The 20495-nt window shown below is 36.0% G+C and overlaps 1 protein-coding gene across 1 annotated transcript in view; it reads left to right on the top strand.

Annotated features, from left to right (window-relative positions):
* The window catches only part of COL6A5 (collagen type VI alpha 5 chain), a 119978-nt gene that overhangs the window by 1829 nt on the left and 97654 nt on the right, over nt 1–20495 (top strand). The window contains exon 2 of the mRNA XM_017965870.5: nt 20196–20290. Within this exon, the coding sequence (XP_017821359.4) occupies nt 20224–20290 (67 nt within the window). The 5' untranslated portion in view covers nt 20196–20223. The remainder of the gene's footprint in view (nt 1–20195; nt 20291–20495) is intronic.

Here is a 20495-nt window from a genome sequence, read left to right as displayed (position 1 = left end):
TATGTCTTGTTTGATGATATTTCATGTTGTGATTTTTCCTCCCTGAATTTCAAATCACTTCCCAAAAGGGAGGAAATTTCAACCCTGGAACATATACCCAGAATCCTCTAGGTCTGACAGTGGAGGGCACAAATTCACTTGGAATGCGTACTTTTCTTGGTATTGCAGTATTACAGTTTGCTCTAATGATGCCCCTGTCAATCTTGTAGGATCTCAGATCCAGTGTACCATAGGCAAGTGCAAAGGAAGAGGAGTTGGACACTGGGCAAAGTTGGGACTAAGATAAAATGAGATGCATGCCTACTTTATGAGGAAGGGCTGGCTGGTGGTGCTTGTGCCAGTTGCAAACATTTTTGTCACCCTGTCAATCCCTGGTGCTTTATGGTACAACCCTAAATTCCTCTGGCCTATTCCCTAACACACACACACAAAACCACTACCCACAACCATTGCCACTTGCCATTCTCCAAGGAGCCATTCTTATTTTTTTAAAGTTTACTTTAAGTTCTGGGATACAAGTGCTGAACGTGCAGGTTTGTAACATAGGTATGCATGTGCCATAGTGTTTTGCTGCATCTATAATCCCATCATCTAGATTTTAAGCCCCACATACATTAGGTATTTGTCCTAATGCTCTCCCTCCCTTTCCCCCCACCTCCCCGACAGGCCCCAGTATGTGAGGTTCCCCTCCCTGTGTCCATGTGTTCTCATTGTTCAACTCCCACTTATGAGTGAGAACATGCAGTGTTTGGTTTTCTTTTCCTGTCTTAATTTGCTGAGGATGATGGATTCCAGCTTTATCCATGTCCCTGCAAAGGACATGAACTCCTTTGATGAGGCAATGTGCTTGGCTATAAAAGCACATCTCCAAACATGAACATGAACTCATTCTTTTTCATGGCCGCATAGTATTCCATGGTGTATATATGCCACATTTTCTTTATCCAGTCTATCATTGATGGGCATTTGAGTTGATTCCAAGTCTTTGCTATTGTGAATAATGCTGTAATAAACATACGTGTGCATGAGTCTTTATAGCAGAATGATTTATAATCCTTTGGGTATATGCCCAGTAATGAGATTACTGAGTCAAATGGTATTTCTGGTTCTAGATTCTTGAGGAATCGCCACACACTGTGGAATAGTTCCACAGTGGTCGAACTAATTTACACTCCCACCAAGAGTGTAAAAGTGTTCCTATTTCTCCACATTCTCATCAGCATCTGTTGCTTCCTGACTTTTTAATGATCGCCATTCTAACTGGTGTGAGATGGTATCTCATTGTGGTTTTGATTTGCATTTCTCTAATGATCAGTGATGATGAGCTTTTTATTCATCTGTTTTTGGGCCATATAAATGTCTTCTTTTGAGAAGTGTCTGTTCATATCCTTAGCCCACTTTTTGATGGGGCTGTTTGTTTTTTTCTTGTAAATTTGTTTATGTTCAAGGAACCATTCTTGTCCGGTATTCATGTTGCAGATTTCTAGTTGCCCTACCCAGTATTCTAATACTCCCTATTTGAGTTCTCATCCATCTAGCTACTCTTTGGGATGATACTGTAACTCAAGAGTTAGTCTCTGAAAGGCCAGTGTAATGTTCAACATGATTTGATTACCTCAGGTGACACCTCAAGCCCTCTCTCTTAAGATAAAATAAGTCACCTGGTTAATTATTATTTTGGAAAATAATAGGAAACATGAAGAGAATGGAATAATGGAATTAGAGCTTTAGAAAGGCAGTGTAGTGCAATGGAAGAATACTATCTTTGCAGAGACTGCAAACCCTTGAGCAAGGTATGCTAATTCTTTGAGCCTTAGTTTCTTCATCTGTGGTTTGGGTATAATTACAGCTAACTTAGACAACTGAAGTGAGAATTAGAGATTATTATGTAAAATGCTTTGCATATAGTATGTATTAAATGTATTCTAGTAGTTATGATTATTGTAATTTTGTAGCTAATCACCTAGGCCAGTCTTTTGTTTAATAACCAGGAAACAGACAAAAATCTAAGTAAATAATAATGTAATAATCTAGGATACATAAAAACATTGCCTAAGAAGAGTCTTGCAGGATCTTTTTAACTAATAGATAAGCTAATTTATAATTTTCTTATATTTTGAGCACCAATTATTTATTTACATATGAATATTGCTAAGTGCCTTACATGTGTATTCTTGTGCGTGTTAAATATCTAGATTATATGAGTTATGATTATATTCAGCTGCAAGTAATAACAGACCCCAAAACTGGCTTAAACAAGCCATACACTAATATTTTCCTTGTGTAAAACAAGTCCACAAGTAGGCAGTACATGGTTATTAGTAGCCTAGGCTTCTTTCTACCTTTCTATTCTACCTTCTTGGCATGGAGCTCCTATCTGTAAGATTGTCTTATGATCCCAAGATGGCAGTTGGAGCTCTAGATGTTATATCTGTATGTCAGGTAGTAAGAAGGAATGGGGATAGTGCAAAAATATCTACTTTCCTACTGGGTCACCCATCTTCTGCATATGTCTCACTGGCTAACCTTAGCTACAAAGGAGGTTTGGAGATGTGTTTTTATAGCTGAGTACATTGCCTCATCAATCAACACAGGAGTTATGTTAAAATAGAAGCGGGAATCAGGAGTATTAGAATGTTGGGCAGGCAACTAGAAATCTGCAATGTGAATGCAGGACAAGAATGGTTCTTTGGAAGATGGAAAGTGGCAATGTTTGTGGATAGCAGGTAATAGAGTGTGCGTGCTGGAGACTAGCAGATTGTAGAGAGAGAGTGATAATAACAAGCTTCTTGGCAACTGGATTGTTTGAGAAGTACTTTGGGTATGAAATTAGAATAATAATGATCTATTTTCCATCTAGATCTTAAAGCAGTTTACATAAATGATTATATTTCAATCCCACAGTAATCTTGAGAGTTTGTAAGAAAGGGTAGCTGTGTTTATTACTGTTTCATTCATGATCAGGTTGAGGCTCAGAATAATAACACTTGCCCAAGACCACATGCCCAGTTAGTACAGAGCTACCATAGACCTTAGCTCTTCTGACAACTAGTGCATCTCCTTAGTAGAAAAGGGCCAAGTTGTAGGAGAAATGAGATAATGAAGATAACTTTATATACTTCATTTTAACCATTGTGATATTATTTTCCAAAAATTATTTCAACAGAAGGAAATAACATAATCAAACTTTGCAAACAGCAGGGTAATGATTTAAGAGCCCATCTACCTTGGTTCAAATCAGCATTTCACTACTTAATAGCTTGGGTAGGGTAGGGTGCTTGATATCACTTTCTTCTGTGAAATTAACTAATAGTACTTGCCTCACAGAGAAGTTGAAAGATAAAAAAACAAAGTATAGTGACTGGAACATAATAAGAAACATATAAGATCTTGCTGTTCAAGGTAGACTAAAGAGAATCAAGTGGAAATTATGAAACCTAATGTTAATTAAGATAACGGACTACAAAATACATCCAGAAAAAATGGAAAGCTTTTTTATGACATAGCAATGAGCAGTTAGAAGTATAATGAGAGGAACATTTCTATTTTCAATAGCAGTAAACTACAAAATAGCCAAGAACATGAACATGAAATACATAGGAACACTTCCTTTTGGATCTGTCTCTCCTCAACTTTATTCCTCCCACCAAAACATATCCAAAGGCTAAAGAGAAAACCCAAAAGTACCAGAATGAGTCTTGTGCAAAAATAATTCCACAAAGAAGAGAAGCATTTGTTACATGCAAAATAAAGATCAAGAATTGTTTCAGTCAACAAAACTCCAAACTTGAGGCATTAGACAACACAGTTCTGTAAATCAAGAGCTCAAAGAAATGCAAGAGAACGAGAAGCAAAGCCAAGAAAGTTCAGAAGGAAAATAAAACCATTACAAAAGGAAAATCTAAATTAGAAGTAGCAGATAAGTAAATCTTGTGAAAAATAGAGTTTTGATTTAGAGGACAGTTTTGGGGGGAAAAATCACATAGAATGCAGGCTACAAGGACAAAGCAAGTTAAGTGGTAAGAAAGTATAATAATAATGAAAAACAGACAACAGAAAAACAGCAAAGGGCTAAGTAAAATTTCTGAAAAAAGGAACTAAAAATAAATATAAAACATTTATGTTTTTGGTCTCAAACTATCATTAATTTCAAGATGCACCACTGATTTAAAAATTAATCTTAGAGGAATAGAAGAATACCATATTAAATGAATGTGTCACTTATAGTGTGAAAATATTGAAATGTGAAAAATATGCATCTTTTAATTAAAGAAATGTAGAATTAGATGAAAGTCTTCCCATAGGAAAAGAACATCTGAATTGACAGATCAAAAGTCTCACCATGTTCTGGATAAGGGAAGAAAAGAAAGAGAGAAAGCAAGAAAAATGAGAAAGCAAGAAAAGTGAAAAAGAAAGAAAGAAAAGGGAAAGGAAGAAAGGAACAGAAAGGGAGAAAGGAAGGAAAAAGGGAGGGAGGTAGGGAAGGAAGGAAAGAAGATAGATTAGCATGATGATATTTAAGGATAAAGGATAAAATATCCAAGCAGGAAAAGAAAAAATAAACTATGCTAGCTGCATAAATTAACTCAGCAACATCAGATTCCAGAAGAGAATGAAAGTAGGTTCCAATTAATATAAGGACCTTAGAGGGAGAAGGAAATGCATGGGACCCAAGATTTCTTTTTTTTTTTTTTTGTATTTGGTCTTGGTTTTGCAGGTACCACCAAGTGACTAGGAGACCTTGGCTTTAATTTTTATATTTACACAATGGAGAAGGGTTGAAGTAGATCAGGAGTTTTCTTCTTTTTTTAAGAAAGAAAGAAAGAGTAAGATTTCTATAGCCACATTCTGTAGGTGGCTTGTGTTATATTTCTATTGTACAGCAGTGATTTATTATTATTTTTATTTTTTTACTTTTAGGAAATAGCTTTAATTTTAGTAACTCGAGAGGGTTAAAAATGCAAAAGTAGTGTTCAGTTCCATAAGTTTAATGGAATGAAAATTGGTATACAGCAGTGATTTAGATTGATCTAGACAGTAAGTTGAAAAAATGTCAGATGCATTATCGGGTATGCAAAACCTCACTACGTAGAACCCAATCCCTTCCTACTTAAAGTGGTTTTTGAGGACCAACATTTTCTAGGGGCATATTAAAAATGCAGAACTCAGGCCTCACTCCAGAGCTGCTGAATCGAGACTAGATTTTAATAAGATGCTCAGGTAATTCATGTGCACATTCTTAATTAACTACTTCCTAAAAGAGCTACTTCCTGGAAGTACTACTTGAGGAGTCATGTAGCTCAGAGCTTCCCAGCTGGTGTGCTTTATAAGAACTATGATAGGCTGAGACATTGATTGCTTTAGCCTGGGACTCTGGGATGGAAGCCCATGGGCTAAGGACCTCAAGAACATTGTCATTTCCTGTGTGTTCCATGATCTATAGCTGTGCTATCCAATATGGTAGCCACTCACCATATTGGCTACTGAACATTTGAAATGTGGCTAGACTGAGTTGAGATGTGCTATAGCATTAAAATACACAGCAGATTTTGAGGACTTAGTATGGGGGAAAAAAAGGAAACTATCTCAATAATTTTTATATTGGCTACACAATGAAATTGTAATACTTTAGATATATTGGGTTAAGTAAAAAATATTTTTAATTAATTTCATCTTTTTTTTTTTTACTTTTGTTAATGTGCTACCAAAAAATTTAAAATGATGTACACAGATTGCATTGTGTTTCTATCCGGTGGTGCTGATCTGGATTGCTTTAGATGGCAAAAAGAGGAATCAAAATTAAGAACCTGGAATACATACAAACTGGTGGTGCACATTAATTCTATTTAAACTGAAAAACAAACTTAAAATAACTGTGGTATTATAATCACAAAGCAAGAATTACACTTCTTGATAGAAGAGCTACAATATAAAAATTCCTGAAGTTTAAAAGATAATTTCATGATAATAGATTGAGCGATTCCTTTTGCTCCTATAAAATACAAACAAAAAAATTAAAGAAGAGAAAGGAAATGTAAGCAGACTAATTTTATCTTTCATAAGTAGGACTTATCAATATTATATTTTATTTGTAAAGCTGATAAATTTGGAAATATAAGTTAAAATGTTTTATTTATACATTATTTTACTAATTTACCCTGAGTAAAATTTATATATATATATATATATATATATATATATATATATATATATACACACACACACACATACATATACATATATGTCTCAAATTTTTACTTAGGGTAAACCAGTAAAATTTTACATATGTATTATATGTATATGTAAGCACACACACACACATACACAGACACAGGGTAAACTAGTAAAATAATATATATATACACACACAGACACATAAAGCTAATGATTAATGAAAGGGAAATAAAAAATGAAAAGAAACGTGATAAGGCAAAAGAAATTAAAAGAAATAGCAGTAGAAAGCAAATAATATTTTTAATTCATTTTATTATGAGAGGATCCTGTAGAGCAAAATTGTGCAGCACCCACAGAAGTCATAGGTGGTTCTGTACCCACACTTGTTTGTTTACATATTTTCCGTGGCTGCGTTTGCAAGGGCAAAATTGGGTAGTATATTTGCCTGGAGATGATCTGGCCTATAAAGCCTGAAATATTTTCTTACTTTTTCTTCACAGAAAAGTTTAGCATAGTATATTGGCACTCGTGATATTACATAAAGGTATCTTTATGAACTGGATTTTATTTTTAGTTATTTACTTCCACCTAGACCATTAATTTTCAAGAAAAGTTCTACTTTTGAATCCTTCACACTCTATGACCATTTGTTATGGTGGGAATGTCAACTACATCAGCTCAAAATTTTAAGACAAGGAAAATTACCAAATAACCAATATTTATATTAAATAATTTTCATACCAAACACCAGAAAGAATATAAAGAAAATGAAGAAAAACAGGAAGTTTTATGGGAAAAATCCCCAGTGGATCTCCAAATAACATGCTTTTCCCAGACATCAACTGCAAATGAGCATCTGCTTAGTGAGGCATGAATGTAATGCAGTGACTTCAAGAACAATGCAACAGAGGCCGGTGCTGAGAATATTGTTCCTGTACTCCGATGCCACTTTTTCATAATTTCACTATTAAAGTTTTAATAAAATGATAATAATTTACAAGTTTGGGATAAAACTTCTGATTTGTTCTTGGATTCTTCAAATTCACTTTATGAGGGGGATATTTAAGCATAGGCCTGTTTGATCATATATTGATTTTAAGATGCAGACAGCATTCAACTGATGTAGATTATGGTTCATTTGTGCATAGGGAAATCTTCTGGAAGAATGTATCCAAACCAGTATGAGTTTTGTTATATATCTGAGAATGGGAATATGTATCATTTGTGGTGGAAGCAGTCCATACAGCTAGGAAGGCAAAAATTGTTACTGATGTTGATTAGCATTGCTTGCTCATTGGGGATAATAAAGCAAGCCAAGTTGGTTTTGTTATTACTTTTAAAGGGTCTGTGCACCCCTTGATTGCCAGTCCAGACTATTACCACAGCCCTTCCTTTATAGCATTTTTAAGATAAAATAATTCATCATATTTGGTTTTGGTGTTAGGGTAATGCTGGCCTCATCACATTAATTAGAAAGTATTCTTTCTGTTTCTACCTTCTGAAAGAAATTGTAGAGAATTGGTGTAATTCTTTTTAAAATGTTTGGTTGTGCTTACAGTGAACTCATATGGGCCTATTGTTTTCTGTTTTGGAAGGTTATTAATTGCTGATTTGATTTCTTCTTGTGTGAGTTTTGTCAGATTGTGTCTTCATGGAATTGTTCCATTTCATCTAGGTTATTAGTTTTGTTTCATCTAGGTTATTAGCATAGAATTGTTCATAGTATTTTTTAATTATCATTTTATTGTCCATGGGACTTATAGTGATGTTTTCTTTCATTTCTGTGTTAATAATTTATGTTCTTTCTTTTATTTAAATTAGCTTGACTAGAGGCTTATCAGCTTTATGATCTTTTCAAAGAACTAGCTTTTGGTTTCACTTTATCTCTATTAATTTTATGTTTTCAATTTTATTGATTCCTCCTCTAAATTTTATTATTTCTTTTGTTCTTCTTATTTTAAATTTAATTTATTCTTTTTCTTATTTCCTAAAGTGGAAGCTTGGATTATTGATTTTATATCTTTCTTCTAATATATGCATTAAATGGTATAAATTTTCCTCTAAGCACTTCTTTTGCTGTGTCTCACAAATTTTGATAAGTTGTCTTTTCATTTTCATTCAGTTCAAAATATTTTAAAATTTCTCATAAGATTTCTTAGATCCCTGTGTTATTTAAAAGTATGTTATTTAATCTCTAAGTATTCTGGGATTTTCCAGCTATCTTTCTATTCTGGGATTTGGTTTTTAGTTTAATTCCATGAGATCTGAGAGTGGACATTGTATGATTTCTCTTTCCTTTACATTTGTTAAAGAAGACATGTATTCCATGGTTCAGAATGTGGTCTATTTCAGTAAATTGAGAAGAATGTGTATTCTGCTGTTGTTAAAAGAAATAGTCTAAAGATGTTTATTACATACAGTCAATTAATGGTGTTGTTGAGTTCAACCATGTCCTCTCTGATTTTTAACTTGTTAGAGCTATCTGTTTCTGATAGACAATGTTGAACTCTTCAACCACTGCAGTGGATGCATTTATTTCTCCTTGAAATTCTATCAGCGTTTGCTTCACATATTTTGATGCACTGTTGCTAGTTGTAAACATGTTAAGGACTGTTATATCTTCTTGGAGAATTGACTTCATCATTATCTAATGCCTCTCTTTGTCTCTGATACTTTTCCTTGCTCTGAAGTTTACTTTGTCTGAAATTAATGTGGTTACTCCTGCTTCCTTTTAATTAGGGTTAGCATGGTATATCTTTCTCCATCCAATTTCTTTTAATCGCTATATATTTAAACGGGGTTTCTTGAAATATATATTCAATTTCTTTCCATTTCCAACAATCTCTGTCTTTTAGTTGTGCATTTTAATCATTAAAGTTTAAAGTGAGTATTGATACCGATGCACTAATACCTACCGTATTTGTTACTGGTTTCTATTTGTTGCCTTTATTTGTTGTTCCAATTTTGTCTTCTACTCTTTTCTGGTTTCTGTGGTTTTAGCTGAGCATTTTAGGATTCAATTATTTCTCCTTACTTAGTATATCAGTTATATTTCATTTTTTAGTGATTGCTTAGAGTTGGCATTTATAACTAATCCAAGTATACTTTCAATTATCACTCTAATGTTTCACAGGTAGTGAAATAACTTACAATAACAAAATAATTCAAATTCCCCCCTCCTTATCCTGTAAATAGGACTTTAGTGATGTAGTAGTGGATTTAGTGGTAAGGTATGGAGTGAGAAGAAACATTCTATAGTTCTCTAATTAGGTTTCAGTCCTTTTGTGAACCTGTGTTCCTGAGTTCTGAACTTTACAAATGCCTTTCATTCTCTCTTCTTTCACTTTTGAGAGGGACAGGATGGTGTGATGGGATTGGAGTTGGGTACTTCTTTTCTTCTAGGATAGTTAGATTCTGACAAAACCCCAGCAGGTTGAGCTCTGGTAAAATAGTTTCTCTTGAGAACATATCTTGTTTTTTTTTTTTTAATTGCATTTTAGGTTTTGGGGTACATGTGCAGAACATGCAAGATAGTTGCATAGGTACACACATGGCAGTGTGTTTTCCTGCCTTCTTCCCCTTCACCCACATTTGGCATTTCTCCCCAGGCTATCCCTCCCCAGCTCCCTCCCCCACTGTCCCTCCCTATTCCCCCCAATAGACCCCAGTGTGTAGTACTCCCTTCCCTGTGTCCATGTGTTCTCATTTTTCCTCACCCGCCTATGAGTGAGAATATGCGGTATTTCATTTTCTGTTCTTGTGTCAGTTTGCTGAGGATGATGTTCTCCAGATTCATCCATGTCCCTACAAAGGACATGAATTCATTGTTTTTGATTGCTGCATAATATTCTATGGTGTATATGTGCCACATTTTCCCAATCCAGTCTATCATCGATGGGCATTTGGGTTGGTTCCAGGTCTTTGCTATTGTAAACAGTGCTGCAATGAACATTCGTGTGCATGTGTCCTTATAGTAGAACGATTTATAGTCCTTTGGATATATACCAGTAATGGGATTGCTGGGTCAAATGGAATTTCTATTTCTAGGTCTTTGAGGAATTGCCACCCTGTCTTCCACAATGGTTGAACTAATTTACACTCCCACCAACAGTGTAAAAGTGTTCCTATTTCTCCACATTCTCTCCAGCATCTGTTGTCTCCAGATTTTTTAATGATCGCCATTCTAACTGGTGTGAGATGGTATCTCAATGTGGTTTTGATTTGCATCTCTCTGATGACCAATGATGATGAGCTGTTTTTCATGTTTGTTGGCCTTATGTATGTCTTCTTTTGTAAAGTGTCTGAGAACATGTCTTGTTAAGAACAGTGTGCTGTGGTGTATTTAAAAGTGGTTCCTATTCCCCTCAAGCTGCTGAATGATGAAGAATTTTTCTTTTATCTTTACTGAGAAAATTTGATAGAGCTCCTTGAGGTAAAACTTATGAAAGTGTGGGTGCCTCTTTAACACTTGCTTTTCTGGAGTTTTTAACTACTAGACTTGTCCACATTGAACCTCCAGCAATTTGTCAAGCACACTTCAAGTCTTCTTACCCCAGCACTGATTCCTGCAAAAGTTTCAGCTCATGAGTTTCTGCTCCAGTAACTTCTACTTGTGATTTTCTGTATTCTCCTGTGTGTCTCTTTAATGCTGGGGCAGCAGTTTGCCCTGTGACTAAGAAAAATTATTAATATTCAGTTTGCATAGTTTTTTATTTGTTTTTAGGATGGAGTGACAACTTGTAAGCTACCTCATACCAGACTAGAAACCAGAAGTCCCAGAAAAATTTTAAGAGATAACTAAGGTGCTATTAGTCATTTGCACTGGGACCACAGTCATAAATTGGCACTGTCCTGGGAAGCCACATATTATATTTGTGATTTTTTTCCTCAAAGTTTTATGTTTGCTTTACTCCAGAAAAAATAATTTCTGATTTAAAAATGAACCTAAAATATCCTCAACCCCACATCTTAGAAATAAATGCTTATGAAATTTTAAAAAATTGAGATTATATTCTGCATAATCATTTCTGCATTTACCCCTAACATACTGTATCCTTTAAGTTTAGCAAGTTTTTAGTTGCTTTGCATTGCATTGTGTTAGGACAACCTCAAAGTAGAAAAAAACATGGTCCCTTCTTTCAAAAGTTTCAGTGAAGATAGCACTGCCAAATATATACACACAAATAAACCATACAGCTAAATACAATATACATCTTAGCTATTAAAAAATGGTGGTGTAGACTAAGTATTTGGGAAAGAGGGGAATGTAGAGGATTAGATACAGGGAATTTTTTAAACACTCCTGGTGATTCCAGTGTGCAGCCAAAGTTGAGGACCACTAAGTTAGGCCATCCTGAATGGTCTAAGCAAGCTTGCTATAGAAAACATGGAGGTACAGTCCCAGAGAGAAGAAAATCTGGGCCTCAATGTCTTCATCTGTAAGTTGTGGTCAGTAATAGCTATAACATTGTGTTGTTGAGAAGTTCTCATGAGACCAGATCTTAAAGGAGATCTGCAGTAATCAGGGAGCAGGCAGGTTTAGTTCTGAAGTATGATTAGGATTTGAATTTGCACTTAAGAAAAGCGCAAATTCTTTTAGCCTTGAAGCAGAGGGAAAATAATGTGGATACTATGGTGCTTGGTCAGGTCCAAAGGGACTAAGAATTTGAGATCTCTCCAGTGAGTCTGGTTTTGTAAAGTTGCAACAGGAAAGAACCATCATAGAGGCCCCAATCTTGGATAATCCAGCAGGTCTGGTATCCAGGCATCTTCAAAGGTTGTCAAGTGAATTATGGTTAGGATTCTTTTTGCTCATGTATTAGTAAAACTCAACTCAAACTGGCTCAAACACAAAATAGAATTTATTGACTGAGACACCTAAAAAGTCCAGGGATTTATCAGGCTGATCAAGGTGCTTAGCTTATGTCATCAAAGATACATCTCTCTTGATCTTGGGATTCTTCTTCATGGGGGAGAAATGACTCCAGAAGTTGCAGGCTTTTATGAGGTTGTAGTTCATCAGCCTAAGCAGCAAGAGAACTCCTTCCCAACAGGTCTAGCAAAAGCCTATATGTTCGCTGGTGCTCTCTGACTTTGATGGTGTAGGCCAGGTGATCATTGTTGGATCAATCACAGTGACTGCAGTAATACTGGCTTAAGCCGGGTACACTTTCCTGGAGTAGGAGTGAGGTCAAGTTTTCAGCAACTACATGGTTTGAAAGTGAGGAAAGAGAATCCTCAGAAGAAGTAATGAATGCTGGGCAGACAAAATCAACAGATGTCTCCTTTAAGATCTGGTCTCATGTTAACTTCTCAACAACACAATGTTATAGCTATCATTGACCACAACTTACAGATGAAGACGTTGAGGCCCAGATTTTCCTCTCTCTGGGACCGTACCTTCATGTTTTCTATAGCGAGCTTGCTTAGACCATTCAGGATGGCCTAACTTAGTGGTCCTCAACTTTGGCTGCACACTGGAATCATTAGGAGTGTTTAAAAAATTCCCAGTGTTCAGACCATACCCTTGACCAATTGAGTCAGAAACTCTGGGAGTGGGACCTGTTAGTATTTTTAATAACTCTCTAATGTGCAGCCAAAACTGAGAATCATGAGCCCACAGATTGTTCTTTCTTAAGAAAGTAATAAGAAGAGTGAGCCAAGCTATGTTTTATTTTCTCAGCCACAGCCCTAATAATGAGGCACACAACCAGACCCCAAAAGAATCCAAGAGCAGGCAAGCAGACTGCTGAAAGGATAGAGAGTAATGCTGCTCGTTTGGGGCCTTCATTATTTGGAGGGCAGCTATGGTACAATGTCATTTATTTCTAGGTGGATATAATAGGCCTTATAAAGTTCTGGTGAATAGAAGGATTAGTAACGTAAGCAAGACATTCTTCTATATAGGGATGTTTATTTTTTAAAATATGGTGCATAAGAAGCTTATGTATTAGATAGTTGAAGAGTAATGAATAATATTTGAAACAAAATTCTGATGCCTAGGCTCTGATAGAGGGGGCTTCTGTATGCGTCAGTGTGATTTTTGGCAATGCTCTTGCAAGAAGGGAATGTCTTGCCCTTCTGAGAAGCTCAGACTTTGTAGAGCTGGACCTGCTCACTCATTTTATGCTTTTGGTTGGGCCCATATTCCTACATGACCTGTACTATAATTCACAAAATGAGATCAAGTCCAGTCCTCTTGTTTTACAGATTATGGAAGCAAGTCTCAGAGAGGAGCTCATGGTTTGAATTATGAGTTCTGATTCGTTGATATTCTTTCCACAATTCCTGATCAAAGTTGTAGAAGTCTTTAGAGTATATCAAGGGCTTTTGTATATTTCCTTTTGATGCCTTTTAATAAATTATACTCTGAAGTTCTGTATTTTATTTTTTAAGCTGCATTCTAACTGTTTTACTATTTATTCTGAAACATCTTTACTATTCTTTACTATTTATTCTGAAACATCATGTTCATTTATTCTTTTAACAAATATTCACTACATACCTATGTAGTATATGGGGTAGGCATTGAAGTACATGCCATAGAAAGTTATTGTACGATGGAGCTTGCAGTGACATTTTAGTCAAAACCAATAGATTTATGACATTTATAGACCTTACAAAATAACCCCCTATTAGGGGGCAAATGTTGTGGCTTTCTATATTTTATCTTTTCATGACACTGTCCTGGCTCCCCAGATAGATCATATGCTCTTGGAGGAAGTATTTTATGTGTTTTACTCTGTGTCCAAAGCCTATGGCAGTTCCATAAATTATCTATAAATGGCAGTGTTGGACATGTAGGACATGTAGGCAACCAGATTAAAATTTCCAGTCAAGATTTTTGTCTATTTTGTCCACTGCTAAATCCAAACTGCCTACAACAGTGCTAAGGACATAGTTGGTACTTGAGGAATGTTTGTTGAATGGATAAATAAATAATCTCTCAGAACTTAGCATGCACGTATGTGTGTGGATATATAGAGACGTATATAAACTGTAAGGTCCAGTGGACTTTACAGGACTACAGAGAAGGGAAAACTGCTGAGTCAGGTTCTAAATCATGAGTTGGATTTGGTCTGGCAAAGATTCCATTCTTATTTTAGGTAAGAACTAGGTCTTTATCTTCATTTCCTCATGTTCTCTGCAGTAAGCTTCATGCATCACGATTGTTCAGTAATGTTTGTTGCATTGGAATGAAGTTGTTTCTAGCCAGGCCAGAACTCTGTGTCTTCACTGCTCAGGATCTTTACCCAGCCTGTAGTAAAGGACATGCTGGTCCTAGCACTGCTGACAAACCACCTCCCCACACCTACTTCTTCCCTGGGCTGACCCTGGGAGATTTTTAAGGCCTCTGCCTTTTTAAAAGATGGAAGCAGGATGGTTTACACAGCCTCTCCTGCTAGAGCTGCCTCCCTGGGACTTGTCTGGAATGCTCCGATATGGTGTTCAGCTTTGCCACAGAGTTGCTTAAGTTAGTGGAGTTTGCTTCCCATGCATAGATCCTTACTTTATCAGTCACAGGATATTCCAAACACAGCCTTTTGCTTCTAGAAATTTCTGGAATTGCTGCTGTGTGAGGTTTCATAGGCATAATAGTTGGATAAATGGGGCTTTTTGTCAGTGACTAAGTAATTAACTCAACTCAGCAAATATTTCTTGAGAACTTGTTCTAAAGCAGGCACTGACCTAGGCAAGTGGGATGTTCAGTGGCAAGGAACAAAGAGTCCAGTCCTACCTTCAATGAGTTTATAGGTGTTAGTTGTCTGTGTGTATGTCTGTGTAAGTGTGTGAGTGTGAGTGTGTATGTGTTACTGGGTAAGGAGGAGAAGTGGAGAATTAAGAAAGTCTTTCAGTACCCTCAGTACAAGGCAAAATATGATAGGTGCCAAAGAAGAGGATGGACTTGGCAATCCAGGTGGCTAGAATGAGTGTCTGGGTGTGGATAGATTTGGGAGTGCGGAGGAGTGGTGCCATGGAGGAAACAGAAGTCATGAAAACCCAAGGAAGCAGAGTCATATGGTACCCACGGGATGAACGGCCAGCACAGGAAAATAAGGCTGAATAACTGTCTGACCTCACAGTTTGTTTTGAGAGGAAAACTCAATGTGCCCATTCCAGATGCTCCAGAAATGGGATAAGGGAGGATTTAAAGGGATAAGCCGAGGATTTAAACTTCAGCTCAGCCATGGACTGGTTCTTTGACCTCAGATCCTCAGCTGGGAGTGCGTGGATGGTGCATTTGCATCCTAAGGCCCTTATCAGCTGGAGACTGTGGTTCCTAAAGCTTTGCCCTTCTCCCTTTACTGGAGCTCTATATTCTGGCCATTTTTGTTGCATAGATCCTGAGTGAGGGATGCTTAACAAGGGAAAATGAAAGGCAGGCATTAGGGAGAAGGAAAACAAGAGTGGAGGACAGAGGGGAGATGGCCTGACCTTTATTTCTTACCATATATCAGGATGTTTTGCTCCTTTGACCGCAAAAGGAGAAAAAGAGAAATTAGGGTTGGTGGTTTCAGAATACTATAGTTAGCCATTACTTTAATGGCAAAAACTGCAATTACTTTTGCAATATTTGTGACATGTTTGATTTAGGAGTTAGCAGTCTAAACCTCCAATAAACTGTTTACATACTTGCTTCCAATTTCATGGATTCAAGAATTATACAAATGCCTTTGCTGTGTAGTTATAACTTGTTAAATAATTTCTTTTTCCCTTTAGTGTCTGAACCTCTTAGAGGATTGCAAGCTTTACCATGTACCTTTATATTTTACTAAATTAAGCTTTTTCTCCCTACTTCACCAAACTACTTTAACACCTCATGCCATAGGTTATAAAATAGATTGCCCCATAAAAAATATAGTTTCTCGGCCAGGCGCGGTGGCTCAAGCCTGTAATCCCAGCACTTTGGGAGGCTGAGGCGGGTGGATCACGAGGTCAAGAGATCAAGACCATCCTGGTCAACAGTAAAACCCCGTCTCTACTAAAAATACAAAAAATTAGCTGGGCATGGTGGTGTGTGCCTGTAATCCCAGCTTTACTCAGGAGGCTGAGGCAGGAGAATTGCCTGAACCCAGGAGGCGGAGGTTGTGGTGAGCCGAGATCGCGCCATTGCACTCCAGCCTGGGTAACAAAGAGCGAAACTCTGTTTCAAAAAAAAAAAATGTATATATATATATATATATATAGTTTCTCATTCAGAATGCATGAGATTTGTCTTCACAGATATTTTTGACCAAAGGAATGCAATCAAAAGAAGGGACATGATTATTCGTTAGTCTAGTATTACCCTCTTATTTTGTCTCCTGGCGGTGGCTAGGGAGCTTTAGCCCCTATTTCTATGTGGCTGATCTACATATGCTGAATATCCCCACAGAAAATAGCAAGGCCAGCTGATTGCCTCCCAGCAATCAGAGTATGTGCCTTCTCTTCAGATGTGCAGTTTGGCTGTTGGTCCACCCTGAAGTGGGCTTGGGGTACTCTTCCCTCAGATGTGATACTAACTTTGAGTTCTCAGTCAGCCTCTGAGAGTCTGAGCATTTGAAAGTGTGAGAAAGGGTGAGTTGGCTCACTTGGAGCTATTCAAACTTGGAGTTTCTTTGGGCCCAAGTCTAGTTTGGGATTTATCTCCTCCAAAATGGCCAATCAATACCTTAAAGTATCACTCATTCATGCCACTCTCTGCCTCAGGTCCTTCCATCATAGAATCATAGGATCAGAGAAGTTTAGAGTTAGGAGGAGCCTTAGAGATGTGATTAAACTCTCTACAAAGGGACCCCTACTATTATATCTCAGGGTCTGTATATTCTAAATATTTTTTATTTTTCTTCTGGTATGGGAAACTTTGATCTTGGAAAAGTTAGAAATTTTGCACTGCCTGCTGACTTCCTGCACCAAATCCAAACTTCAAGATGTTACAAAAGAGACAGGGAAGTTGAACCATCAAAGGACCAAGAGTCATAGAAAATTAACAGTTAATGAAGAGTGACTTCCCCCAAATAACTAGAGGGCTGGAAGAGAGGATGGGAGTGGTAGAGCCTAGATTATAACACTGGAGCTTTTCTTTGCTGAGAGGCTGCCATCTTCTAACTCCATCTTATCTGGAGGAATACAAACTTTCACCTTGTTCCCAAGCATATATTACTTGCCAAGGGAATTAAAAAGAAGCTTACATATGAAAAAATTATTCATCTCAGAAGCATGAACAATAAAAAAGACAGACTAATCAGAATAACTTATACCAAAACAGCATAAATAATGCAAAAGACAAATAAGAATGTGAAGTGAAAATAGTGAGACATACTATGTTGGGGCAGGTGAGGGAATATTATTTGGTATCTAAAGGATAGCAATTTGGCAGTATCTGGAAACACTTAAAGTAAATATGCTTTTGACTCTGCAATTCCACCTTTACAAAATTAAACTATTGCCACTATTTTAGAGCCAAGACATGCAAAGTAGGAATTTGAGCAGAAGAAAGAATGGGAGCAGAGCTAAACCAAGGGATGTGGGAACGAATGGCCACCTGGGATACTCCTCTGGGCTCTAGTGTTCATAAGTAAAACTCAACTGAGCTTTACTGGGTTGAGGCCAGCTTAATCTTACTCTCTGAAAATACACCCAAGCTGAGGAAGGATGTGTACACAGCTCTGAACATTTATTGGCTTCTGAATTCACATGGCTGTCAGTAAGGCCTCCTCTTTATCTTTGAATTCTTATGATCTCCTATATTTAAAGAGCATCAGTGAAAATATGAAATAAGGAGATCTTAAAATTCTCTTCTTCATAGAAAACTTATATTAATGGATTATAAGACAATGTTAAGATGGTAATACTCCATAAATTTGTCTACATGTTCAATGAAATCCCTATCAAAATCCAAATGCCATTTTTTTTGCAGAAATTGACGAGATAATCCTAAAACACGTATAGAAATGCACAGGGCTCAGAATACCATAAACAACCTTGTAAAAGAACGTAGTTGAAGAACTCACACTTCCCAACTTCAAAACTTTCGAAAAGATAGCATAATCAAGACTATGTGATACTAGATTAAGGATAGAAATATAGATAAACAGAATATAATTGAGTGTCTAAAAGTAAACTCATACACTCATAGTAATTTTTTTTTTTATGAGGCTGTGAAGACAATTCCATGGCAAATGAAAAGTCTTTTCAACAAATGGTACTAGGACAACTGTAACTGTACATCCACATACAAAATAGTGAAATTATATTTTTACCTCACACCACACACAAAAACAACTTAAAATGGGTTAAAGAACTAAATACAAGGCTGAACTATAAAATGCTTAGAAGAAAATATACAAGTAAGCCCTCATGACTATGGAGTAGGCAATGGTGTTTTAGATCACATTTAAAATCACTTGTGCCTGAAAGGACACATTTGAAAAGTGAAAATACAGCCCACAGAATGGCAGGAGTATATTGGCAAGTCATATATCATAACAAAACGCAAAATAAGTATTGATGGAAATCTGGAGACATTGGAACCTTTACATATTGCTGTTGGGAATGTGAAATAGTACAGTCACTTTGGAAAATAATTTTGGCAGTTTGTTACAATGCTAAACATGGAGTTATGATAAGACCAAATATTTAACTCCTAAGTACCTACTCCAGATAAATAAAAACATACATTCACACCAGCATGTACATAAGGGTTCATAGCAGTATTATTTGTAATATTGTTTATATTATGAATATAATTATAGCAGTATCATATTATTTATAATATTGCTGTGAACCCTATGTACATGCTGGTGTGAATGCCAAAAAGTAGAAACAACCCAAATGTTCATCGACTGACAATTAATGTTTTAAATGCCATATATATATATATATGTATGTATGTATATATATATATGTATGTATGTATATATATATATATATATATGTATGTATATCCATACAATGGAATAGTACTCAGCCATAAAAAAGAATTAAGGGCTGATACATACTATAACATGGATAAACCTTGAAAACATACTAAATGAAAGAAGCCAAACATAAAGGCCACATATTATTCTGTTTATATAAAATGTCCAGAATAGGCAAACCCGTAGAGAAAGAAAGTAGATCAGTGCCAGGGCCTATAGAAGGGAGGAGTGGGGAATAACTGCTCTGGGCTTGGGGTTTCTTTCAGTGGTGATAAAAATGTTGTTTCCTCTGAACTGTGGGTTTAACCTAAATTATTTATAGGGTCTTTTCCACATCCAGCTTCCAATGATTCTATCAATCTTCCTGAATGAATGGCAATTTCAAAAGAATTCTAAAAGTCAGCCCTCATACCTTTGCTATCTGTTCTAAGACAGATCTATTTGTTTTTGAGTATTCATCATTTTAATCTATTTTTATTTTTATGAAGAACAAACTCGAATTTGGTTAAATTTCTGAGGTTTTAATTTCCCATGAAGGGTTCCAATTGATTGTGAAATGTGGAAAAACCAAACTTAAAGTAGTTTGTCAAATTGGCTGTAACTGTAAGTGAGGAAGCAGTTTTCACAAAGGCTCAATGAAGGAAGAGACATGTTTCCTTTTTAAGCCAAATTATGAACATATACGATAGTGACATAACAATGAAAGGCAGAGAATAGTGACTGCATAAATTTTGTGGGGACACTGATTTTGTATAAAGTTTATGACAGTGTTTAATAGGGTGGGTGATGTAATTACCTTGTTTGGGTTAGTAATCTTGGTAAAAGGATCTACCTTTTACCAAGCCACTTGATGCTTCAATTTCCTTATCTGTCACATAAGTATAATAATTGTACCTCCCTATAAGATTGTTGTGAGGATTAAACTAGATGACACTTGTAAAGCACAACATTAGCATTAATATTTTCAACAAATACTCCAAATGCTTGATAAATGTTATACACACACTTGGCACTGGTTGACAAATACTTGTTTACAGTGTACCATGCCCTAATACAACTGTTTTGAGAGTTTTTTATTGGTACAAAATGAAATTTTTCATATTGCAAATATTTTTTTTTCAGAACAAAAGTAAAAATCTTCACTAACAAAATGAAGATCCTGCTAATTATATTTGTCCTAATCCTTTGGACTGAAACATTGGCAGACCAGAGCCCAGGTACCAGTATATTATTACTTAGGAAATTTTTTATATCTCAGTAAATGTTATTGTAATAAACAGAGAGAAATAATTTATTTACTAAAAATCAAGTATACAGCATTTAGTAATTGTTATATAATATCAAACAAACTTAATTTCTCAAAAACAGCACAAAACCATGAGCAAATGTCATAAGTTATATTGCACCTGGCTAGAAAAACTT

Source organism: Callithrix jacchus, chromosome 17, assembly GCF_049354715.1.
Source record: "Callithrix jacchus isolate 240 chromosome 17, calJac240_pri, whole genome shotgun sequence".
Taxonomy (NCBI): Eukaryota; Metazoa; Chordata; class Mammalia; order Primates; family Cebidae; genus Callithrix; species Callithrix jacchus.
This window is presented reverse-complemented; position numbering and strand designations above follow the sequence as displayed.